This window comes from Corythoichthys intestinalis, chromosome 12 (genome assembly GCF_030265065.1).
Source record: "Corythoichthys intestinalis isolate RoL2023-P3 chromosome 12, ASM3026506v1, whole genome shotgun sequence".
NCBI classification, from domain to species: domain Eukaryota; kingdom Metazoa; phylum Chordata; class Actinopteri; order Syngnathiformes; family Syngnathidae; genus Corythoichthys; species Corythoichthys intestinalis.
The window spans coordinates 21,661,076-21,687,361 of record NC_080406.1 but is presented as its reverse complement, the minus strand read 5'-3'; the positions used below and the strand labels follow the sequence as shown (position 1 = coordinate 21,687,361).

Sequence of the window (26,286 nt, the reverse complement as noted above, 5' to 3'; positions counted from 1 at the left end):
ATCGAGAATCGTTTGGAACTGGAATCGAAACGTGGAATCAGAACCGGAATCGTTCAATTTCAAACGATGCCCAACCCTAATAAGTAATAGGAAAAAACTGACAAATCGCACTGGAGTGTAAGTCGTACCTCCGGCAAAACTATTTGAGAAGAAGAAAAAAACAAACAAACAAATGTGATTTATATTTCGAAAAATATGGTAATTTCTATCAGCTAACTATTATGCCAATCACACATTCAAACAATGTCAGGTATGGAAATGATAATCATCCACGTATTCATTTTCTATAGCGCTTTGCCTCATAAAGTTTAAATGTGATCATGAGTCTATCCCATCTGCCTTTGGACGACGTTCAAACGTAGAACCTCAGGACTTTAATGCAGACCGAGACATACTAACCACAATACCAAAGTGCTGCCTTCATAATGACTTATCTTCTGCATTCCCTTGCCTATAAATAACTACATTAAAACAAGTTGGGAAGCTTTTACGAGCAGTTTAAGAAGTGTGAAACTAAGTGCAAACGTCCCAACAGTTGACCTTAGAGACTCGCATTCCCGAGTATTGTTCTACGGCTGCTTTTTTTGGTCCTACTGCCACAAATATGCGCGCGCTCAGGCTATGCAATTTCACACTGTGCTGCTCCATTCCTCCGAACAGTGTTTGCATATAAAGCGTCACACATTCGTGCTGATCTCAGAGGGAACGTCACACTACGTCTTGTGTGGACAGGGGTCACCGAAACAGGCCAGTGAGTCAATTTGATAGGTAGGTCAGTGAAACATTTTACAGGAGTACATACATAGATACATTAGTCTCAAATGACTACAGTACATCCTTGAAATCTTAAATCTTATCTGTATGCTTCGAATTTGGCTGGAAAGTTATGGGGAAATTATTTTTCTGTTCCAGCATGACTGTGCTCCAAGGCACAAAACCAGGTCCAAAAGGCATGTTTTGGGTGGAAGTGCCTGACTCGCCCTCACCAAACACCTTGGGATGAACTATAACAGAGTTTCTGACCTTAGCTATCATGCGCGTTCTTCCAGATCAATGGACAAAAATTCCCACAGACACACTCCAAATTCTTTCAGGAAATCTTCCCAGGATAGTGGAAGCTTTAATAGTTAACAAATGAGGGCGTTTTTTTGTGTTCTGTGGCCTTCCTTGAAGGCACATAAGCAAGAAAATGGCATCTCTGCAGGAATCACAACATCCACATAGCTTGAGATGGGTTAGGTTGAATCACTATAGTTATGCTTAAAAGTACAGCTTTGCAAAAGCTCCAAGAAGTTGAAGGCTGTTTGCTTTGAGGGGCTCACAGCAGCACCTGTATTTCTTTTCCTCTCGCTCCGTCTCAGGGGGCTTTCAAAAAAATGTAAAGCAGGAACAGCTGTCACACAGGAGAACTTTCAATCCCAAACAATCACATGCTTTACATACTAACAAGTACTTCAGTATAGGCTGTGGACAAAACATACCTAAACTGTCACCTCCAAAGGGGATCTCACAATTTCACATATTTATATCAGTCACAGCAATACAAAAATGTCTCTGTGGGAATATCATTTGGATGTTTATGAGCGTAAACAGAGTACCGTAATTTTCGGACTATAAGTGGCACTTGAAGTATAAGCCACCACCCACCAAATTTGACACGAAAACAACGTTTGTTCATAGATAAGCCGCACTGGCCTAAAAGACACAGCTGTCCTCACTGTATCATGGGATATTTACACCTAAAGATATTAACCGGTAACACTTTATTTGACAGCGGCATCATGAGACTGTCATATGACCAAATAAACCCCATTAAGTTTTGAACCAATTGGCTGCAAAGCTTCATTGCTTCAAAAAGCTTCACTTGGCCATCACTGCTCCCTTGGGGGAGACAGTCAACCTCTGCTGCCAACACTGTTGTCATCCAACATGCCTCCTAGCATGCATTGCAGCACTACAGATGTAAATTACAATCTTAATTCATGTTCTGTGCTAATATTTCTTCAGTTACTGTTCTAGTTGTTTCATTAATTGCTAGTCAGGGTATTTAGTAACACTTTATTTGACAGCAGCAACATAAGACTGTCACTAGACCATCATAACTATGACATGACACTGCCATGAGCATTAATGAATGCTTATGATAGTTGTCATTTTGTGCCATCCAGCAAATTATCTTACATTTGAATGGATGTACAAGATCCCAGCTGGACATAAATGAAGTTAGTGAGATAATTTGCCGGATGACACTAAATGACAACCGTCATAAGCATTCATTAATGGCCATCATTGTGTCATCTCATAATTATGACGGTCTCATGGCAGGCTTATGACGCCACTGTCAAATAAAGTGTTACCTATTAACCCAAATAAATCAACACATAAGCCACAATAGACTATAAGCCGCAGGATTCAAAACGATTGAAAAAAGTAGTGGTTTATAGTCCGAAAATTACAGTACTTAAGAGTTTCGATGATACACCTTGGACTGGTCGTCAGCCAATCAACACAGGAAACCTAGGAGGAACACCTAAAATAACTAACACCTAGAAAACTATACTGTATTCCACCAGACATCCTCCAATTGTTTATATACTGTATAGCGTATATGGTCAACAAAACACTCAGGTTTGAATAATACACTTAGCTCAAATCAACTCGTCTTTTGGGAGACATAAATACATGAGAGGAAAACATGTCAGAGATTCTATCTCGACATTCCACCAGAGGGATGCAATATTACATCAACCATTGCAGTGATATGACTTCCACATTGGCCCTAGCACATTTTATGTATTCCAAGACAACAGGATGGGATTCAAATTTGAAAACACATGATGAACCTTTTCCCCATCCTTATATCATCCTGACCATCATGAAGAGCTCAGTATGTTCTGTCAATCAGGTCATTGCTTCAATAAGGCCCCTTCCTCAGTCATAACAATGCCACTCTAGTGCCAGCTTCTGTTATGAGCCAACTGGCCTGGAGACCATGGGAACCAGGCTACGTTCAGACTGGAAGGTAATCAGTCTCTTGTGGTGCATCTTTCAAATACCAATTCTTTGTGGTAAGTGAACAAGCATCAGGCTGGCATTACAGTGCACTATAATGATCCCTTAATCAGTGTAAAATTGCCCTGAAATGGTGGTAGTGGAAACTTAATAGTGAGTATCTCCATGTCAACTGGGAGCCAGACTGACTCTCAGTGGATATTCAACACCGTTTATACTAGTTTTTAAATCCAACTTTGAATCACAAGGTAGTATTTAACATCAAATGACAAATTTAATTAAGGGGTGTGGAGGCAGGATTTTGAAGAATATTTGTATGAGTGAGTCATAACTGCATTTATAAATCATTTTTTCTTCTGGCGAACTATTATTCATATTAACAATTCCATATATGCTGTACATGTTGTAGTATTATTAATTCCTTCATTTCATATACTTCAGGCTACTTGTTCACATCTAATTAGGATCTATTTGAGGAGTCAGGGCTGTAAATAAACGTGACTTGACTTATTACTCGGCGATATAAATGTAACAGTAAAGTTTGTGAACACAACAGTAATTTATTTTAAATCAGGTGTCCCTTTTCATCATCACACATTTTAAATCCGTAAATAACTGTCGTTTGATATAAACACGCACCTACAAACAAAGAATAGAGTTTTCTAACGATTTTCAGGGGGGGGTATAAAACTGACTCAGGAGGTCACGTGAAATTGTAAGGCTAGTTCAACATGCTAACATTAGCTGGTTTTACTTTGACCCGTATGGTGCGTTCAGGGCGACGCTACCTGAGCCCAAAGTTTCATTCAACAAAAGTTCGCCAAGCTGTCGGATTTATTTATGTCGAACTCTAAAATATGACATTTAGTAAAAACTCTCTTTAAAAACGTGGTATGTTGGACAATTCGTTAAATGTAGAATGTGTGGGCTGTTCGTGAAGCCCCCAAGTGGCTGTCAGTCACCCTGAATGTTACGGCTGCTCCGCTGGGCATGCCCCAACATTCCCCCAGGCACAAACTAGTCGCTACTTTCAGCATTTATATCAAAATTATAAAAACTTCATATCTTACCTGATAAATGTCACAAGAGTAGATTCCTTCTTGAAGAAAAAAACGTCCCGCGGCACTTGAGAATAACTCCACACACTCCAAAAACTCTTTTGCTCCCACTTGATCCAGCACTAAGGTAGACTTCCGAGGTTGGACTCCTCCTCCTTCCCAGCGTGAGGTCATCTTTGCAGGCGGCTCATCGTCGAGGAGTCGGCGGGTTGCACTGGATCATCCTCCAGCCTCCTCCCTTTATCCCTACTCTTTGAACGCCTCACGACAAAAGAAGTTGATACTTTACTTCTCTCAGGACCAATTGATTATGGACAATGTTTTGTGGTTACAAACGTAAAAAGGCCAAACTTAATTTTCACATTGACATTCAAATTAGTATTTTTATTTAATTTACAAAATTAAAAACCGTACAAAATTTCCCTGTGTATTTTAGGTATCGAATTACAAAATCGCCATCTAAAAGACAGCCTGTATGTACAAGCGATTCAAGCCCAATTTCTAAGAGATGTATATGACTCCACAGCGACGTTTAGTGGCGAAATGCGTATACTGCTTGCTTCATATTTCCAACTGAGCGTGAGAAAATCATTATTTTTTAATCACACATATTTTGCGCCTGTACATGTATACAAAAAGAAGGGATCCGTATTATCTCAATTTTAGCAAATACATGCCATCTCCCAGTGGTTTTTGCCAGGATTTACGCCATATACACTACCATTAAAAAATCGAACAGTTAACCTTTTAGAGGGCAAGTGACTATTTTTGTAATAAATAAAAACAACCCAATGGGACATAGGGACATAACACTACCAACTTTTCAGGAAGCTCAAATTGACCCCACCAACTTTCAAGCAACTCTTATATGCATTGTACAATGAGTCCAGTTATACAGGTCATTTAGATTGTCTTCCCATACAGTAGGGCAAATAAGTATTTAGTCAACCACCAATTGTGCAAGTTTTCCTACTTGAAAATATTAGAGGCCTGTAATTGTCCACACTGGTAAGCCTCAACCATGAGAGACAGAATGTGGAAAAATAACAGAAAATCACATTGTTTGATTTTTAAAGAATTTATTTCCAAATTAGAGTGGAAAATAAGTATTTGGTCACCTACAAACAAGGTTTCTGGCTGTCAAAGAGGTCTAACTTCTTCCAACGAGGTCTAACGAGGCTCCACTCGTTACCTGTACTAACGGCACCGGTTTTAACTCATTATCGGTATAAAAGACACCTGTCCACAAGGTCAGTCAGTCACACTCCAAACTCCACTATGGCCAAGACCAAGGAGCTGTCGAAGGACACCAGAGACAAAATTGTAGACCTGCACCAGGCTGGGAAGACTGAATCTGCAATAGGTAAAACGCTTGGTGTAAAGAAATCAACTGTGGGAGCAATTATTAGAAAATGGAAGACATACAAGACCACTGATAATCTCCCTCGATCAGGGGCTCCATGCAATATCTTACCCCGTGGCGTCAAAATGATAAGAACGGTGAGCAAAAATCCCAGAAACACACGGGGGGACCTAATAAATGACCTACAGAGAGCTGGGACCACAGTAACAAAGGCTACTATCAGTAACACAATGCACCGCCAGGGACTCAAATCCTGCACTGCCAGACGTGTCCCCCTGCTGAAGAAAGTACACATCCAGGCCCGTCTGCGGTTCACTAGACAGCAGTTGGACGATCCAGAAGAGGACTGGGAGAATGTGTTATGGTCAGATAAAACCAAAATAGAACTTTCTGGTAGAAACACAGGTTCTTGTGTTTGGAGGAGAAAGAATACTAAATTGCATCCGCAGAACACCAAACCCACTGTGAAGCATGGGGGTGGAAACATCATGCTTTAGGGCTGTTTTTCTGCAAAGGGACCAGGACGACTGATCTGTGTAAAGCAAAGAATGAATGGGGCCATGTATCGAGAGATTTTGAGTGAAAATCTCCTTCCATCAGCAAGGGCATTGAAAATGAGATGTGACTGGGTCTTTCAGCATGACAATGATCCCAAACACACAGCCAGGGCAACAAAGGAGTGGCTTCGTAAGAAGCATTTCCAGGTCCTGGAGTGGCCTAACCAGTCTCCAGATCTCAACCCCATAGAAAATCTGTGGAGGGAGTTGAAAGTCCGTGTTGCCAGACGACAGCCCCGAAACATCACTGCTCTAGAGAAGATCTGCATGGAGGAATGGGCCAAGATGCCAGCAACAGTGTGTGAAAAGCTTGTGAAGAGTTACAGAAAACGTTTGGCCTCCGTTATTGCCAACAAAGGGTACATAACAAAGTATTGAGATGAACTTTTGGCATTGACCAAATACTTATTTTTCACCATGATTTGCAAAAAAAATCTTTAAAAATCAAACAATGTGATTTTCTGGATTTTTTCCCCCACATTCTGTCTTGAGGTTTACCCATGGCATGTTGACAATTCCAGGCCTCTCTAATATTTTCAAGTGGGAGAACTTAAACAACTAGAAACTGCAATTTCTGGAGAAATTACTCTGGGTCTTTGCTCTGTGGTGATACAGATCTTAACCCCGCACAGGTTGGCTTGGGGACATTTCGGGAACAATATCAGGTCACTTCCTGTTTTTGGGGACATTTTTTTTGCCATTGAAAATAAATGTAAAAAAATTTGGACGTCTATGGCCGTCAATCGCATCGACTTACATAGGCGTCAATGGAATCCAAGTACATTAGCATCAATAGAATGAAAAAACATGATTAAATGCCATTGGAAATTAATGGGAAGTTTGGACGTCCATGTACAATTACTGGTTGACTAAATACTTATTTGCCCCACTGTATTAGGACACATTCAACTGGATGCTTCGGAGAGTTTAAGGTCCCTGACTGTGTTTCCATGCACTGCCATTAAATCAATAAAATATAAACCTATTTTGGTTGTGGCGACTCTTAGCAATTTCTTCATGTTGTCTTCCCATGTCACGATAATGGCAGATGGATGCAGCATTTCCATATTGTCTTTTTTGAGGGATTTTGATAAGTAATGCCCCTTCAGCTCCACTGTTGTTTTGGATGGTGAAAGTGTTAAACGGAAGTTGCAAGCAGAAATGCGGAAGTACCTCGGAAACTTTCTATACACCTATTATATGGCTGGCTGTGACTGTTCATGTTTAAGTGACAGCAAATGATCTCTGTTGGACCTCCCAGTCATAATGGATTGGACGTCTACGCTTCAATGGCAGCCAGAGTTAAATGAGCGCTCTAAAACATGTCAAAAGATCACTCTCATTTTCGTAAAGCAATACTTCCACTTAGTGCAGTACTTCTCAAATAGTGGGGCGGGCCCCCCCAGGGGGGCGCAGAGCGATGCTGGGGGTGGCGCATGAGACCTTGGGGAACATACTTTTTTGCCGTGGCAGTGCCGCCTTCATTTTCAACGTGTGCGCAGTATTTTTTTAACCAAACAAGAGCACACAGCAAAGAGCACCGGAGATATGACAAGCTAAGACAAGGAAATATGCTGAAGCGTATGTTGCATTTGGCTTTGACTTTTAGTACAGTGGGAGACGATGAAAGACCAGTCCGTTTGTCTAAAAATGTTCGCAGCGGACAGCAGGAATTTTTTTTTTCAGCGAAAACGTGCTGAATATTGCCAACACTCCTCCCGCTTATTCAATGTTAAGTAAACCAGCAAGCACTGTCAGCATTATTTAACGTGGCATACCTAGTTGCTCAATGCAAAATAAACCCACACCATAACAAAGGAGCTGATACGGCCTGCAGCAAAAATAAAAACTGTCCCTCCATCCAATCACACTGCCGTTTTTGTTCTATTAATTTTGGTTTTTTTGGTCTAATTGTGTGGCATATTATCCTGATAAGTTAATGTTGCTAATCAATTTGAATTCATTTTTATCAATTTTATTACCGTAATTTCCCGAATATAACGCGCACTTTTTTTCCCCAAAATCAACTGGTAAACTCATGGTGCGCATTATAAACGGGTACATGGATGGAGACAGAAATATATATGTATTACATATATATATATAAACCGATTTTTTTTCATTGACACGGCCATGTTGTGTTGAAGAAACGTATGCGGCCACCCGTTGCCGACCATTACGGTACGTGACGTCACCGTTTTGTTTCGGTAATACTTCACTCTAATCGGCCGAATGATTTCGTCTGTGTTAAATTCTGCTTTTTTCACTCTTCATAAAGCACAGAATTTAGTTTCTTGAACTCATTTGAGTCGACGTTTATTGCAGCTCCGCAATTCGGACCATAACAAATGTAAGGACACACACTTCCTGTGTCCGTCAACTATATCGGTCCCTCGGGAAACTCAAACCCAAATAACAATAGTTCCTTTTGTTACTCTCGTGCTGACAGCTATGAGCTCTCACGGATTTCCGACTTACGTTCTCACTTTCATTTTACCGTATCAATCCATGGAAGAAACATTTTTTCATCATGAGGAAACGAGCAAGTTATACAGCAGCCTTTATAAGAAAAGTCACATCTGTTTTGTTTTCTCCTAGATTCTGGTAAGTTGGAGAAGTTGTCAAATCATATTATTACCGTAAATATTGTCAGTTCACGTTAATGTTTTGAACTACCAAAGCGCTATGCTTGAGCTGTGTTTCACCAGTCAGTAAAATGACATCTCTGTATCTGTACACAAGCTCTGTTTTCTTGTATTCTTCTATTTATTGGTGCTAAAATTAGGGTGCGCGTTATAAACGGGTACAATAATTTCCCCTAGATTTTACAAGTAAATTTGGGGTGCGCATTCTACACGGGTGCGCCTTATATTCGGGAAATTACGGTAAATTTTAATTTTCTGTATCAAACGGTCAAAAAATGTATCTTGAGTGTAATTTTTACAGTATCTATGTTTTTTTTTTTTTTTTACACTTTAAGTTGATCTATATTACTTTTTTCTTTTAATATTAAAAACACAATGTCATGCTGGGGTGTACTTATAATAAGAATTTTATATACAAATGATAATACAGTATATTTATAGTGGCGGCAGAGAGTTGGGGGGGCGTTGACGTCTTCCTATGGGGGGCGTAACAGAAAATAATTGAGAAGCACTTAGTGGCAGTTTCATAGTATTGTACACATTTACTATATGTTAATTTGGCATCCAAGTCTAAAACGTTGTCCATACTGTATTGATCTGCCAAAGACTTCCTTCATGACAACAGGTATAAATAGTTTAAATTGCAACCACTTTGTAGTAATGTTTAAAAAAAAAATCCATAAATCATTCCAAACATGTTATTTATTTATTTATTTATTTATTTATTTATTAAACTGCATTTCCTGTACTTGTCATTTGTCGCCACCCTTTGGCAAACACGAGTTATTGCAAGAACACTGCCAAAATCTAGTTTTTATTATTAAATGCATAACATGCCAAGCAGTACAAACGTGGCAGAAAAGACAACGTTTTAAACATCAGAAACATCAGAATCTTCATTTTACACACAAGAAAGTTGTACAACAGCCATTAAGCTAATAGAAGCACACATAGCTGAAAGAAGAAGCAGCCCATGTACAAGTGTTACAAAACATCAAGGTAGCCTTCTTCAGAACTTCCTTGGCTGCTGGATGCAGAAGGTGAGACGGGGAGAGTGGGGCTTCTCCACAGCAGGTCGCACCTTGCTGTGCCTCACACTCACTGGCGTCTCAGGAAAGTCGTGGCTCAGCTAACGAGGCCATAAATTAAAATCATCACGATGAAAAAAAAAACTGACTTTTTGTATCTATTTATATAAATTTTGAACCTTTCAAGAAAAAGATTCACCTTGTCTAGAGTTCCTGCCAGAAGAAGACTCACTTGTTGCATCCTGTTTGCACCGGACCTGAGAGAAGTGAAATATTCACGCACTGACCACAAAATTAGGTACACCAGAGATTTCATCCTCAAAGTCATCATTCAAAATGTGAGCCAATTCCATCCATTTCTAAATGACAAGCGCTGTTACAGGGTAGCTACCTGTTTTTGTCAGGCCTTTTGGTCTCCTTCTCTAGGGTTCCATGAGTGCCCGCCTCTTCCAAGCCCTTTTTAGCCACTCTCTTGCCTCCAGCCTTTACTAGTTACAACACAAGGGTTCTTGAAATTACTGCGAGCAAGGAAATACCCTCAAACTTGAAGTCATCATGTGATTTTAGAAAGATGAGGCAACACTACATGTGATCCCAAACCACAGTACGAAGTTCAACTAATCAATTTGGCCAATGAACTCATACCATATTGTGACAATTATTTCTGAAAGTGGTACCTTGATTTTTTTATGGAGTTGTGCAAAGAATTGTGTTGCAAGAGGTCGAGAATAGTAATAACATGTCAAAAGAAGCTGTATATAGCTAGCATCTGGGGAAAAAATATTTTATCTATGAGAACTTTTGTAGTGTTTTAATGCAAAATGCACTACAGGCAAAAAAAAAAAAAAAAAAAAGTCAGTGTGTTGAAACAAGTTTGAGTTAAAACACTGTAAACGTGTATATATTATATATATGGCAGTAAACACAAACAAGGTTGAAAAAGCAGTTTCTGCTCTTGCACCCCTCTTGAAAATAAACTGCTGTATTTTAAGCCAAAGGTGTTTGATAGAACAATATGTCTATATGCTGCCATAGCAGATTCATGGCGCATTAAGCTCCCAAACTTTTTAATTTGTCCATTTTACCCTGGAGACCCCAGTTTACAGAGGTCGCGCAACCGCTTTTGTTTCAACCCAGCCATAAAAAGAATTACATTTATTATTCGAGATGTCTGTCATTTTTAGCTTAGAATCCTTAATTGATCTCTAAGATTTAGTTAAAAAAAAAAAAAAAAAAAAAAAAAAAAGACTTGATTATTAAAATTTTATATTATTCACTCACATATCTTAAACAAATTACGTCACAAATAAAAAAAATAGTGACTGTAAACAAGTCAGATATCTACCTCATAACTATCGCTTAATTGTATTTTTTTTTTTACTGTCGCATTTTCCCCAATATTTAGATGATAAATAATCGATCCAAACAAAGAATAATTGGGTGGGAGGTTAAGAAGAAGAAGAAAAAAAAAAGTTTTAAAGGGTAAATATATGAACAAGAAAATCTCGACCACTCTTTGATGTCTACCATTTGTGCATAGCGACCCTTGTTATATTACCATGTTTCACTCATAAAATCCCCCCAAAATCCACCTGTGGCCATTCACAGCTGCGTCATGACACTCGGTGATACATGCCACGTGGAGTTTTTGGATCAAAAAGAGGTAAGTACGCGATAGTATCTTGTTAAAATCATGGAGTCTTTAATTATGCTCTCTCATGCTCTCACCTCCAGTTACGGTTTTGCTGTTTAAAGTATTATTATTATTATTATTTTTTAAATACCCTCATGTTAAAAAAATGTTCTTCCCCCAGAAAATTAAGATTTTAGACTTTCCAATTATGTATCACACATGCATTTAGGACAATTTTGAAATTTGGCAGAGCAGAATTTCAAGTCACCTCTGTGTTTTCCCCAATATATTTACATATTAGGTTTGCATATAGGGATGGTAGGAAATAACACTACCAACTTTTCAGGATTCTCAAATTGTCCCAACCAACTTTTATGCAACCTTATTTGCATTACTTCAGAAATGGGTAATTTAGATCGTCTTCCCTATGTTTTTAGGATAGAATTGACCCTACCATTATTAACAGAATTATTTTCATCATACATACATTTACCTTTTTTTGACTTGCTGAATGTGCCGGTCCATTTTTCCCCCTCAAACATACGTTTGATTGACTTGCATTTATCTAAAAAAAATATATTTTCTACAATATTTATTTTAAAATATTTCTATTTGCAGCCTATGCAGACATTTTTTTCAGATAATGGCAAACTAATCAGAATTGAGGTCAAGGGCGTAGATTTGGTGTCAACATCGGTAGGGACGATATAACGGCATAACCTGCATGTATACTTTTAGCTGGGGACGGGACATTAATAAGACCAAACAGATTGGGTGAACAGGGGTCAGGGCTGCATTTGTCACAAATATGAACCTAAATAATTGATAAATGATCAATGCGAAATTAATCTGGATTGACCCACTTTCACATGTATTGGTTCAGGTGATACGCCGTTTGATTCAAACCTTTGTTTTTGAAAACTACTACAGAAACATTTAGAAAACTTGTATATTAATAAATGTCTGAATTTTTGTAACAAATTCAATTTGCAATATTAAAACTCAAATTATATTAACATACACAATACAAACTTGTTTATGATCTCTTACAATCCAGGAATGCAAAAAAAAAATAAACATTTGTCTTAAAACCACTCAACAGTGTGTCTAAATAAAGAAATAAAACTGAAAAAAATTCTTAGTCAGGGTATAACAAAAATAAAAATGGAGCCTTCATCAAGGTAAAACACTACCGTTTTTGTACAAAAAGAACACCTAAACTCAACAAAACACTTTTTTACCTCGACTATGATTAATGTATGATTATCTGGAAAAAATGTTAGCGTAGGCTGCAAATAATTAAAAAAAAAAAAAAAAAAAAAAAAAAACAAATCTAAGAAATAAAGGCAAGTCATCAGCCAATGAAACGTGCGTTTGAGGGGGGAAAAATGAGCCGGTATATTCAGCAAGTGAAAAGGGGTCAAGTCTGAACATTATGAAAATAATTCACTTAAAAATGGTAGGGTTAATTCTATCCTTACAACAATTGGGGAGATAATGTAAATTACCTATACTGTATAACTAAACTCATGATGCAATGAGGTTACTTAAAAGTTGGTGGGGACAATTTGAGCATCCTGAATAGTTGCTAGTGTTGTGTCCCTACCGTCCCTATGCAAACCTACGTCCTTGATCAAAGTTAAAAGTTTTCATTTTTGTCGAGTTTGGCTGTGCTTGTGGACAAAAGCTGTAGTGTTTTACCTGAAGGAAACCTTTTTTTTAAATCTATTTTTGCTATTCCCTGACGAAGACTTTTTTTCAGTTATATTTAATCTATTTATTTAGACAGACAGTGTTGAGTGCTCTTAAGACAAATTTTAGAGACAAAATGTATTTTTTGCATTCCTGGATATTAGAGCTGTCCCGACTAGTCGACATAGTCGACGTCATCGATTACGTAAATCCGTCGACGAGCACAACATCCCGTCGACGGTTAATGAAGGGTTAAAAAAATATATGCGTGGAAAGTTAGAATGTCGGATGCTCTGTTTGCAAGCGGGGAAAGCGGCACAAAGCCAAAAAAGCGCACCAGAGTGTCCAAAACATTCCCTTATTTCAAAGAAACAAAGGAGAGTACACTCTTCTGTCCTGTCTCTTCAATGCCAAGCTTGGCTGCACGTCGGCCGTGAATAAACACCTCAAGCGCCTTCACGCAGTTTGTAATTTTTTTTTTTCTTCATTTTTTGTACACCAGAGGGTGCTGTCGCCTTACTAAATAATAATGTTTCATTGACAATGGGCCTATAAGTGCTATTACTATTGTTCTTAATGCTAATTGAAAGGTTTATTTCATGTTATGGTTTATTTTATGGTATAGAAAATTATATAAGGTTAAAAGGTCATGAATATATACAGTATATACAGTGATTGCACTCAAGGGAGAGATTGTCAATGATAAGGTAATAAATTAAGGTAAAGGCAATTCATATAGGCAATTCATTGATATATAAATAAGGTTTAAAAGGAAAAAGGTGAAAAGTTTTTGTTAATTTCTAATTGTGTTGCTTTATTTGTGTGCACCGTAGCTCTTACAGTGTGTTTACATCAAGGATGGAATAAAAGTTGTAAACCATCAGTTTAAGAGACCATCTTTTCAATCGGGATGCTACACTAGTTAATTCTATCAGCATTTGAACTCATTGTTTATTTGTGATTTATTATTGTTGTTTACGTGTTTATTTGTACTTTAATAAATAATTTGAGTGTTCCAATATGTTTTTTGTGAATTGATAAGTGTCAACAAAAATTTCATTGCTAAATTAGTTTAAAAAAAATAAAAAAATAAAAAATAAATTTTAATTATTAGATTAGTCGACTAATCGTAAAAATAGTCGGCTGAGTAATCGGGAGAAAATTAGTCGTTTGGGACAGCCCTACTGGATATTTAAGAGCCCAGATAGCAGACCGACGTTGAAAAGATGTTGGCTCAACATTCCGCTGTCGATCTTATATCGTTGAATCAAAGTCACTTTTTCACCCTCAATTAATGTTGTTTCAACATTGAAATCCTACAAATGTAAACGTCATTTCGATTATTAATAATATTGGAACAACGCTGAATCAATGTTATGTTTTTGACCAAAACACCCGCTCACCCATAATTCAATGACTTTTTCAATCATATTTCTCGGTCAATCATAAACCAACTATTTGTCAACACTAGTTGATCAACTACAAAACAATGTTAACCCAACCATCGCCTGACATACCATAGAACAACGTTTTTTCAACGTCACTTGACGTCGAAAATTTCAACGTCAACCATACTGATGATTTTGATGGTAAATCAACATTTATTCAATGTCGGTCTGGTATCTGGGAAATTATTAACATGTTTGTATGGTGATATAATTTAAGATGTGGCGGATAACACTCAGGTGACAAGTTCTGCTTTGAGACCCCCAATTTGGCCAAATTTCAAAATTGTCCTATACGCATGTGTGATACATCATTGGAAAGCTTAAAATCTCAATTTTCGGGGGTGGGGGTGGGGGGGTGGGGGGGGATTTGAACAGGAGGGCATTTTGATTTAAAAAAAAAAATAAATAAAATAAACAGCAAAACCCTATCTGGAGATGAGAGCACGCGAGAGCAGAATTAAAGACTCCATGATTTTAACGAGATAGTATTACGTACTTACCTTGTTTCGATCCAAAAATTCCATGTAGCACGTATCATCGAGTGTCAAGACACAGATGTGAATGGCCACAGCTGGATTTTTGGAAGATTTTATGGGTGAAACACGTTAAAATAACGAGGGTCGCGATGCAGAAATCGCAGACATCAAGGAGCGTTCGAGATGTTCTTTTTCATATATTTACCCTTTTAAACGTTTTTCAATTTTTCTTTGTTTGGATCATTTTTTTCATCTAACATGCGACAACGACGAAAAAAAAAAAATACAATTAAATGATAGTTATGAGGTAGCTATCCGTGAATTTTTTACAGACGCCACATTTCTCATTGTGACGTAATTTGTTTAAAAGTTTAAAATATGCGAGTGAATAATTTTTTAAAGTCGTTTTTGTCAAACTAAATATTAGACATCAATATAACGATTCTAAGGTAAAGATGACAGACATTTTGAGTAATAAATATAATTAGTTACCTTCGTTTTATGGCTGGGTTGCAACAAAAGCGGTTGCGTGACGTCTGTAAACTGGGGTTTTCAGGGTAAAACGGACAAATTAAAAATAGTTCAGGGGCTTAATGCGCCATGAATCTGCTATGGCAGCATATAGACATATTGTTCTATGAGTTTATTTTAAAGAGGGGTGCAAGAGCAGAAACTGCTTTTTCAGTCTTCTCTGTGTTTTCTGCCATACGTTTAAATATTGCAATTCAATTTTGCTAATAAAATCCAGAAGTTTTCAAAATGTTTCTTCAGTATTTTCTGAAAACAAAGGTTTGACTCGAACGGTGTATCACCTGAACTTTACACGTGAAAGTTATTATAAGAGAGTAAATTAGTAGATCAGAGGGGATGGTTACTATAAAAAAAAAAAAAACTTGTAATCACTATGAAATCTGAATGTCAAAAATTGATATTCGATATTTTCTGCGTCCTATATGGTATACTGGGGACGGGTTTCAATAAGCTTCGGCTTCTTCCGTCAGCTTTTTCTTTTCGGGTTAAATTAATTGTAAACACATATAAATGCTGTATGTTTGTTTGGATTTGTCATGCCTGAAGGGAAAATAAAAATAAATAAATAGATTTACTTTGCATCGATTATTTAGCCTATCCATTAATTAGGTTCATATTTGTGAGAAATGTCAGGGAAAAATGTATAGTGACGTTGCACATAGTTGTTGCTAGGCAGAATCCATTAACCGCAATTAAAAGCCCCGCCCCCTAAAAATCAAACGCTCTTTCAAAAACACATGAATTCCATCAGCGTGTCACTGCTCTCTCAAGCATAAATGAACAAGTCAAAAAGGATATGGTACACACACAAAGCTAATGCTATGCTAAGCTAACGTATAAGTGTGGGGAAAAAATCGAAGACGTTTCAGTAAAACCCCATAACACGGCAATAAATCACGTTTCAAGCGACTCTAATTCAAGTGCAAGCTCAGTGCGTCAAAGTCGACCTAAACAAACCAACTAACAGTGAAGTGAAGTCATTGAGAAATGATTATTTTACCAGCAGGAGGGTGTCCAGCTTTAAGCAAGCGAGGGTCTTTGGGGCCACTTTTGCTGCCTGGGTGAACCATCTTCCAAATTTCTCGGTAAGAAAACAAACTTTCTTCTCGATGCTGCGCGACTCACACTTTTTATAGGCTGAACAGCAGCTGACGTCACACGCCCAAAGCCACACCTCCGCCTCGCCTTAAAATGTGACGTAAGCTTGTTATTTCAAGAACGTTGGACACGTGTGCATTTCAGCGGGGAAAAAAATGACTGGGAAAAAAAAAATACAGCTGGACAGTTTATTAGATGCACGCGAGCAATATTTTGTTTTTTTATTAATATTCTATGTATTTATTAATGTATTTATTCAAATAGTTCAAATAGCGCATTACTTAATAGGTAAAATGTTAATAAATAAATAACACATAGACTTCATAATGATATTGACGGCTTCATAATAATATTAACGGGTCAGATTCCACCTTCACTGCGCCACGCCTTCAAGTAGGGTACCATCCCAAAATCCGCTTCAGTTATTCGCAGTCGGTCGCAGCGACACATGCAGTGATCCAACGCCGGATTTAGGTTGAAAAAGCATGAAAGCTGTACCGCATACAAACAGGAAGGATTGTCTTAGGAGTGATTTGTTCGAGGATTCAAGGTAATTATTATATTTTTTGTTTTTTCACATGAATTTCCAACGTAAAAAGCTCTTTGTTGTAAGGCTGCCGTCACATTGTCCAACAGACTAGCATCTAATTCGACATATTTACGTAAACTAAATGCTAACTGCCCTTTTTTTTTTTTTTTTTTTTTCTCTTTTGACAGAGAATCAAGACTGTTTTACGTTCATATCTATAAAGAATTCGGGGATTTAAGCATTTATTCACAAGAATTTTCAACGTAAAAGCTCTTTGTTGTAAGGCTGCCGCCACATTGTCTAACAGACTAGCATCTAATTTGACATATTTACGTAAAATAAATGCTAACTGCCCATTTTTTTTTGCTCTTTTAACAAAGAATCAAGACTGTTTTACGTTCATATCTATAAAGAATTTGGGGATTTAAGCATTTATTCACAAGAATTTTCAACGTAAAAAGCACTTTGTCGTAAGGCTGCCGCCACATTGTCTAACAGACTAGCATCTAATTCGACATATTGACGTAAAACAAATGCTAACTGTATGTTTTTTTTTTGCTCTTTTAACAAATAATCAACACTGTTTTACGTTCATGTCTATAAAGAATTCGGGGATTTAAGCATTTAGTCACAATAATTTTCAACGTAAAAGCTCTTTGTTGTAATGCTGCCACCACACTGCCTAACAGACTGGCATCATTCTTCGACAAATTTGCGTAAAATAAATGCTAACTGCCTATTTTTTTGCTCTTTTAACAAAGAATCGAGACTGTTTTATGTTCATATCTATAAAGAATTTGGGGATTTAAGTATTTACTCACAAGAATTTTCAACGTAAAAAACTCTGTTGTAAGGCTGCCGCCACAGTCTAACAGACTAGCATCTAATTTGACATATTTAGGTAAAATAAATGATAACTGCCCATTTTTTTTGCTCTTTTAACAAAGAATCAAGACTGTTTTACGTTCATATCTATAAAAAATTTGGGGATTTAAGCATTTATTCACAAGAATTTTCTACGTAAAAAGCACTTTGTCGTAAGGCTGCCGCCACATTGTCTAACAGACTAGCATCTAATTCGACATATTGACGTAAAACAAATGCTAACTGTATGTTTTTTTTTGCTCTTTTAACAAATAATCAACACTGTTTTACGTTCATGTCTATAAAGAATTCGGGGATTTAAGCATTTAGTCACAATAATTTTCAACGTAAAAGCTCTTTGTTGTAATGCTGCCACCACATTGCCTAACAGACTGGCATCATTCTTCGACAAATTTACGTAAAATAAATGCTAACTGCCCTTTTTTTTGCTCTTTTAACAAAGAATCGAGACTGTTTTATGTTCATATCTATAAAGAATTTGGGGATTTAAGTATTTACTCACAAGAATTTTCAACGTAAAAAACTCTGTTGTAAGGCTGCCGCCACATTGTCTAACAGACAAGCATAATTCTTCGACATATTTACGTAAAATAAATGCTAACTGCTCGATTTTTTTCTTTCTTTCTCTCTTTTAACAAAGAATCGAGACTGTTTTACATTCATATCTATAAAGAATTCGGGGATTTTGGTATTTATTCACAAGAATTTTCAATGTAAAAAGCTCTTTATCGTAAGGCTGCCGCCACATTGCCTAACAGACTGGCATATTCTTCAACAAATTTACGTAATATAAATGCTAACTGCCCGTTTTTTTGCTCTTATCAAAGAATCGAGACTGCTTTACGTCCAGATCTATAAAGAATTCGGGGATTTAAGCATTTACTCAAGAATTTTCAACGTAAAAAGCTCCTTGTTGTAAGGCTGCCGCCTTACGTAAAATAAATGCTAACTGCCCGTTTTTTTGCTCTTTTAACAAAGAATTGAGACTGTTTTACGTCCACATCTATAAAGAATTCGGGGATTTAAGCATTTATTCACAAGAATTTTCAACGTAAAAAACTCTGTTGTAAGGCTGCCTCCACATTGACTAACAGACTAGCATCGTACTTCGACATATTTACGTCAAATAAATGCTCAGTCCGTTTTTTTTCTCTTTTACAAAGAATCAAGACCATTTTGCCTCCATATCTATAAAGAAATCAGGGATTTAAGCATTTATTAACAATAATTTTCAGTCTGTGCTTCCACACGGTCAGCTTTGACGGCCACGCCAACAACACATGCCCCCTATTAATCGGCCCCGCGCTCCATCAATATCATTATGAAGTCATTGGAAAACAATTAATATCATGTGTACTTTTATTTTATTTAATTATACTGGGTGCCTTGACAGTGTGCAAGGAGTCATGAAATAAGGAGACTATAAAAATGTTTTGGGCCGGAATGTAGGGTGTAGTGTCAGAAAACCGGGTCTGTGTCAGACGTCATGGCTGTTCCAACAGGACAATGGCCAAAAACATACCTCAAATAGCACCAAGAAATAGTTGGAGACACAGCGCTGGAGAATTCTGAAGTGGCCATCGAGGAGTCCGGACCTAAATCATATTGAACACCATGTAGAGATCTCAAAATTGCTGTTGCAAGAAGGCACCCTTTAAATCTGAGAGACCTGGAACAGTTCGCAAAAGAGTGTTTCGAAATTCCATCTGAGAGGTGCATGAAACTTGTTGATGTTAGAAGAAGCAATTGCTTTCTATTTCTTCCAAATGATGTGCAACCAAATATTGAGGTGAGGGTGCCAACAATTTTGTCCAGTCTATTTTTTTTATTTTTTATTTGTTAATATTTGTGTCAATTTAGACTTTTTTTCCTCAGCTGTTTTGTGTTTTTCCGATGAACATCCATGAAATAAACACATTCATACAGGAAACATTTATAATTGCATTAATTTCTGGGAGAAATGCTGTATTTTCTGGAAAAATTCCAGAGGCGCCAATAATTTCTTCCATGACTGTATATGAAAATTATGCAGGCCTTAAAAGCACAAGTATTCCATCTTTTTAAATTAGATTGTACCGTATTTGCCCGAATATACGACGGCCCTGATTGTAAAACGACCCCCTCTTTTTCCAGGACTCAAGTTTGAAAAAATACTTTTTGAACACCAAATTAATTTTTATACACAAAATAATTACAGTACATCCGAAACAAATGATTATAACAATATAATTGAGAGAAAAAGCATGTTATTTTGCCTCATTCAAATCTTAATATCTGAACATTTAAATATGTAAACTAAAGGGTGATCACCTTCGTAAATGGTTTTTGAAATGTAATTAAACCAATCTATTGTGATAAAACAGCAAAATTGCAATAACTGCATTGACCATCAAATTGAGGTCTAACTGTAACTGTAGTCTTGAAACAAATCTGATTAAGGAAAAATGCAACAAAATAATGCAAACCGGTTAAACTTGAGAGTAGCTGAGATCTGTCATGACAGAACATCGCTTCAATGATATCTGGCGCTATCTAGTGTCGTGAATGGGTATAACGTCTCGGCCGCGAAAAAAAGACAATCCCCTCTTTTTCAGTCTAATTTCAATGGAAAAAACAGTCTAAATTTCAGGCCAATACGGTAATTGAAATATTTTTTTGGGGGGGGGGATGTTTCATGCACATTTTCTAAATTCATAAATTCAGAGGTAATATGAGCTTCCAAAAAGTCACGACGGTGTAAAAAACAAAACTGTCCTTTTTATTATCATTTTATATTTGACTTATGCACATATGCCACTTTCGTGTCCACGTACTTTCTTCATATTTCGATATACAGTATCTCTAAAGCTTTAATATGGCACAAGTTCATGATTTGTATAGCAGTGCAGATGAGTGTAAACCAGGCCACGTGTACTGTATTTACATGAAAACACAACATGGTTACAACAGTAAGTACAGCTAACACTTCCATCCTTTTGTACAATCTTTCCCCGGGTCCGTCAACGTTGGCTTGGGCACATACACAAACAACCTCCATCTTAACCCTTCCTGCAGATCCTCGCATCACATGACTCACGCCCTTACAAGTTTGCTAAAAAAAAATCTAACATCTAAAACAAAGCAGGACTGTCAGTCGCGTCCAGTTTTGTCCCCCGCGTTTTTTTTTTGTCTAAAATGGGGCACACACACCCACACACGTTGATCGGCCGAATCTGAATATTTCCTGGATGTTTGAAATAATTAATGCTGCAACGATTAATCGATTAACTCAATTAGAAAATAGCTTCGAATCAAATTTTACTGCCTCGAGTATTCGTTTAATTACAGTGGTGTTGTAATGGTTTGTTTTGAATGTGTTTGCATTTAGTTGTATTGATTTTGGAATCCGACATAACTCATTTAACATGGTTGAATCCAGCTGCTCCCTGTTAAGACCAACATAAGCTAAGTTTTTGTTTGCGCTATTGTTTTTTTTTTTTTTTTTTTTTTTTTTTAATGCATTAGTAATTTAGTTTCTATGTTTATTTATCAGTTTTTTTGTGGGAATATGTATTTGAACGATTTGTTGAGAGCATTTGAAAAATCCCCCAACATTTTATAGCATTTAAGCTAGCAGACGTTTGCTATCCAAGTTAGACAATTGTTCTTTTGTTGTACTTAGACCCTCGTTCATTTTCTATACTGTTTGAGGCTAAGCTTATTTTGTATTTGCATTTAATGCTCTTTTGAACGTGCAATCTTAGCAAACCTTTGTTTTACATCGCCTAAAATTGATTCTGCAACGCAATAAATGTTCTTAATCCGAATACTCGATTATTCGAACTAAGTAGTTGATAGATTAATCAACTACTAAAATAACTGATAGCTGCAGCCCTAGTAATTATCCTGTGCTTTTGTGTGTGTTTAGAGCCTTTTTTTTGTACTTGATATGCCTCGAAAACGGTTTCGGCTTACCATCGAAAGTCATAATTCACTTGCAAATTTTTTTCCATTGGTTAGAACCTCAAATATCGTTTTTGTGTGTACCCCCCTAACTACTTAAACTAATTCCCTTCTATAGGCACACATTCCATGATTCCCTCTGCTGTCGCTCCACTACGTACAGTGGCAATATAAAAGTCTACACACCTCTGTTTCAATGTCAAGTTTTTGTACTGTACAAAAATAAACCCAAGATCATTTTAAAACCCTTTCAAACAACGTGATCTATAACCCATATGACTTAAAACACACAACTAGGCATGTGCTGGTTACCGGTTTCAAGGTTTACCGTGGTATGAAAACGTCACGGTTTCAAAACACGTAAAATTTTCCGTCAGTAGGGTATTAGCTAATTTTTATGCGACAAATGGCTTGGAGTGGCAGTGCTCACCCCTCCCGAGTATTAGGTATTAGTATTTCTGCTACCGAAAAGAAACAGACGGACGCGGCTTAAAGGAGGAAGTACAGCAGGACCTCCAACGTGATTTCACATTTACGTGACCAATGTCATCCCTCACTTGACACAAAATTTAAGGTAAGTAAACGCTGTCATGAATGTTTTCCACCAGTCCAGCGTGTTTTGTGTGTCTAAACATGTACTATAATGTAAGCTTGTTAACGAGACTGTTAACCTGGATAGTTAGCATGCCAAGATGGCTAACTAGTTTACTCACTACTATTCGCGTATTTTTGTAAAGTCTTCCGCCTGTGGTGTTTTTTCTCTCTGGCTACTTTGTGTTGAGAGAGTGTGTGTGTGTGTGTATAATGTGTAAATAATGATACGAGTCATACACACGCGCGCTGTCTCTAACTCTCGCTCTCCATTAATATTCAACAAATTAATATTAGTAGTAGTAGGTGAAGGTGAACACTCACATTAAATATTCCAGTTATTTATTTTGTTTTGCTATTATTTATTATAACGTTATATTAATGTCAATGTTCCAATTTGCAAATATGTTGTGAAAAATCCTGTTCAGTTGAATTTTTTAAACTCATACATCTCAAAATAACACATTTTAGAGCTATAATTGCAATACCGTAATACCGTGAAACCGCTGTATCGGCACATGCGACTTTCTGTGTTGAGAGAGGGTGTGTGTGTATGTAATGTGTAAATAATGATACGAGTCATACACACGCGCTCCGTCGCTCTCGTTCTCAATTAATATTCAACAAATTAATATCAACAGTAGTAGGTGAAGGTGACAATACTCACATCAAATATTCCATTTTTTAAAATTTGTTTTGTTATTTATTTTTTATAACATTATATTCCAGGTATAATTGCAATACCGTGATACCGTGAAACCGCGGTATTTTTGCTTAAGGTTATCATACCGTCAAAATCTCATACCAGCACATGCGACGTTCTGTGTTGAGAGAGGGTGTGCGTGTGTATATAATGTGTAAATAATGATACAAGTCATACACATGCGCTGCGTCTCTCTCGTTCTCAATTAATATTCACCAAATTAATATTAATAGTAGTATGTGAAGGTCACAATACTCACATTAAATATTCCAGTTATTTATTATTTTTTTAAATTTATGTATTATAACATTATATTTGTGTCAATGTTCCAATTTGCAAATATGTTGTGAAAAATTTAAAAATCTTTTAATCTAAACATTTTTTAACCCATACATCTCAAAATAACACATTTTAGAGCCATAATTGCAATACCGTGATACCGTGGTATCAAACCGTCAAAATCTTATACCAGCACATGCCTTCCACACACAAAATTATTTTTTTATGGTAAAATTTTTACGTCCACTTTAGAATTCTTATTTATATTCTTACAGTTGGGTTCCGCAGGTTATAAATCAAGGGTGGAAAGGTTTTGAAATGACTTTGTCTTGGTCTAACCCAAACCTGGCATTTAAACAGAGGCGTGTAGACTATTATGTCCACTGTATACAAACACACACACACAAACAGACGCACTTTCACACGTAGTCTTTACAAAGCCAAGTTCACGTTTCGTCTTTGTGTTTCAGACCCACGAGTCGGGGGATCCCGGGTACTGCTCGGCCCGGTAAGAGGGCCTGCGCGTGCTGGCGTAAATGTCCACGTAGTTGTTGGTGGCCTTTAGCGTGTGAGTCTGCCCGCCGTAGTCCATGGCGGGCACGTACGCCAGGACCTCGTCCGCGTAGGCGTCGTCGTAGCCGTGCGGATGCTGCAAGTACATCCTGTACGGGTCGTAAGTCCTTCTCCCGACCTCGTCGGCGTAGTACAGAGGCTGAGAGGAAGAGATGCGAGCAATGTTTATCGACATCTCATCAACAATTGATATAAGATGGTTCCCAAAGTCATAATGTTATCTTTTATTTAAAGTGAATAAACATTTGCAGTATGAGTTTGTGCAATCCAATTATCAGACAGCACAACAGAGAAAACATTGATTTCCATGGATGGTTTCATATTCTTTTATGACGGTCTCCTAACAGGCCTGGAGGGAGATCCGACTAATGTAAAAGTCAATAGCTACATATTTTTAATTAAATTAATAATTGATAAATTTATCATGCAAACTAAGAAGCCCGTTTCATTGACATCTGACTTTGAACACAAAACAAACGGCTTGCTGCCTTGTAGAAGGCAAAGGTGGACATGAAATCTTAATTTAGGACCAATATTTTTGCTTCATATACATGAAAATATAACCTTTGTCATATAACACTGTCATTACACCAAAGTACAAACAACACTTTTATGGGTTGTAATTTTACAATAATAATTTTACTCGAATAAACCTTTACTGTACTGGTGCACGATAATTATTGGTCCGATAATTATCGGTCCGATAATAGGACTTATGACGTCATCCCGATAAAACCAATAACATTTCAAATAGGACCGATAATATGTACTGTTCTGGCTTTACAGTTTCTAGTATGGGAAATCAGTTGACCATTTGCGGGGCATTGCTTCCACCTGCTGGTCAGAATAATTCACTGCATCTATTTTTTTGTTACAGTAGTTTGGTTCAATCACTTACACATTGCGGTGTCTAGCGGGAGCATTGACAGTCGTGAATGCTTTCTGTTACGTTTCCAACTCGGAAATATATTTAAGTATTTTATGTTTACTATAACATATGGATGTGCAATATATGTTTACTTCTGGGGTGAAGGGTCATATGTACAGAACTTCATAAGTTGTGTTATAGAAGCCAGCCAGTACTTTAGTAGCCCAAGCTAGCGTGCTATGCTATACATATAATAGTTGAGTATATAAGTTTATTGTGCAGTTTGTTGTATATTGAGTATTGAATATGTGTATTTTTCTGTTGTACTTTCACAATACCAAGACGAGTGTCTTCCCATAAAAGCAAGGAAAGACCAAGCCTTGTGGTTTATGGAAGTGCATTCATTCTTAGCTGGCTGTCGGGCAGTGCAGAAGTGAACCGCACTATTTTGTTGATGTCATTATGAAAAATCTGATGAGATCAAAGGCAAATCTATGTTGAATCCACCACTAGTTTTTTTTTTTAGACCTCCAGGTGTTCAAAAACTCAGGTTATACATTTAAAAAATTATATATTTATTATCGGTTATCGATATCGGTATCGGCTTTGAGGAGCAGGAAGTTATCGATAATATAATCGGTATCGGTTTCAAAAAATGGATATCGTGCACCCCTAGAATATTGTCATATTACAGTAAAATTTGAAGAGGGAAAAAAAGAATGTTTTAGGTGAAAAATAATTAAGAAAATTTGAAAAATAAATAATTGTATCACAAAAATTAAGTACCATATTTTTCAGACTGTAAGTCACACTGGGTTACGAATGAGTTCCGTTCCTACGCTAGCGACGTAACCCGAATTTCCGCGTAAGTCGGAATGAACCCTTTAACTACCCCAAAACAACTATACTAAAAGTCCAAAAGTATTGTAGTTTGTTTAGTGATGGAGGATACACTGCCCTCTCGTGGCAGCGTTGAGTCTGGCTGGACTGTCGCCTTGTATGACTTTGCAGATTCAAACGTCTGACATGGAGAAAAGACAGCTTTAATCTGGTTTGGCCCATATCAGGCTGTAAGTTTTTTCAGCTAATATATATTTGTGTATGCATTTGTAATTAAGTTTACAGCTACAGTTTGTGGAGTTACATGTCAGCGATTTGCTATGAGAATTGCAATATGTTAGCATTTGTAGCATTTTAGACAGCAGACTTTTGTTAGGCAAATTAGGACAATTCAATCTACTAAATTTACGTTTTGACTAGACTAGATCGACGTTTGAACACCAATTGTTTTGTGTCAAGTGTTTTATTGTAAAAATGTGTGTCGTTTTGAATATAAGCGTGTTACAGCTTTACAAATGGTCAAATGTGAAGAAGG

General features: G+C 37.1%; 3 protein-coding genes across 9 annotated transcripts in view; all 3 read right to left on the bottom strand.

Moving 5' to 3' along the window:
• The window catches only part of tanc1b (tetratricopeptide repeat, ankyrin repeat and coiled-coil containing 1b), a 242,488-nt gene extending 238,164 nt beyond the window's left edge, over positions 1-4,324 (bottom strand). For both annotated transcript variants that reach the window (XM_057852771.1, XM_057852772.1), the window contains exon 1: positions 4,083-4,324. The gene's annotated coding sequence lies outside the window, so the exon portion shown is untranslated. The remainder of the gene's footprint in view (positions 1-4,082) is intronic.
• Positions 4,325-9,433: 5,109 nt separating this feature from the next.
• dap1b (death associated protein 1b) lies at positions 9,434-16,575 on the bottom strand. The gene is made up of 4 exons (XM_057852966.1): positions 16,444-16,575; positions 10,055-10,151; positions 9,863-9,920; positions 9,434-9,764 (listed from the first exon to the last, which is right to left on the bottom strand). Exons 1-4 carry the CDS (start codon positions 16,511-16,513, stop codon positions 9,645-9,647), a joined length of 345 nt encoding a protein of 114 aa, XP_057708949.1. The 5' UTR covers positions 16,514-16,575; the 3' UTR covers positions 9,434-9,644.
• Positions 16,576-21,421: 4,846 nt separating this feature from the next.
• Positions 21,422-26,286, bottom strand: part of LOC130927091 (plakophilin-4-like) — a 249,057-nt gene continuing 244,192 nt past the window's right edge. For all 6 annotated transcript variants that reach the window (XM_057852634.1, XM_057852635.1, XM_057852632.1 and 3 more), the window contains one exon: positions 21,422-24,182. In XM_057852634.1, coding sequence (XP_057708617.1) covers positions 23,937-24,182 — 246 coding nt within the window. In that variant the 3' untranslated portion in view covers positions 21,422-23,936. The remainder of the gene's footprint in view (positions 24,183-26,286) is intronic.

Excerpts from the sequence above, each read along its gene's own strand:
- dap1b (XM_057852966.1), bottom strand. The coding sequence starts at position 16,513 with ATGGTTCACCCAGGCAGCAAAAGTGGCCCCAAAGACCCTCGCTTGCTT. Across the intron at positions 9,921-10,054 it reads AAAAGGCCTGACAAAAACAG|GTCCGGTGCAAACAGGATGC; the intron begins GTAGCTACCCTG and ends CACTTCTCTCAG. Across the intron at positions 9,765-9,862 it reads TGGCAGGAACTCTAGACAAG|CTGAGCCACGACTTTCCTGA; the intron begins GTGAATCTTTTT and ends TGGCCTCGTTAG.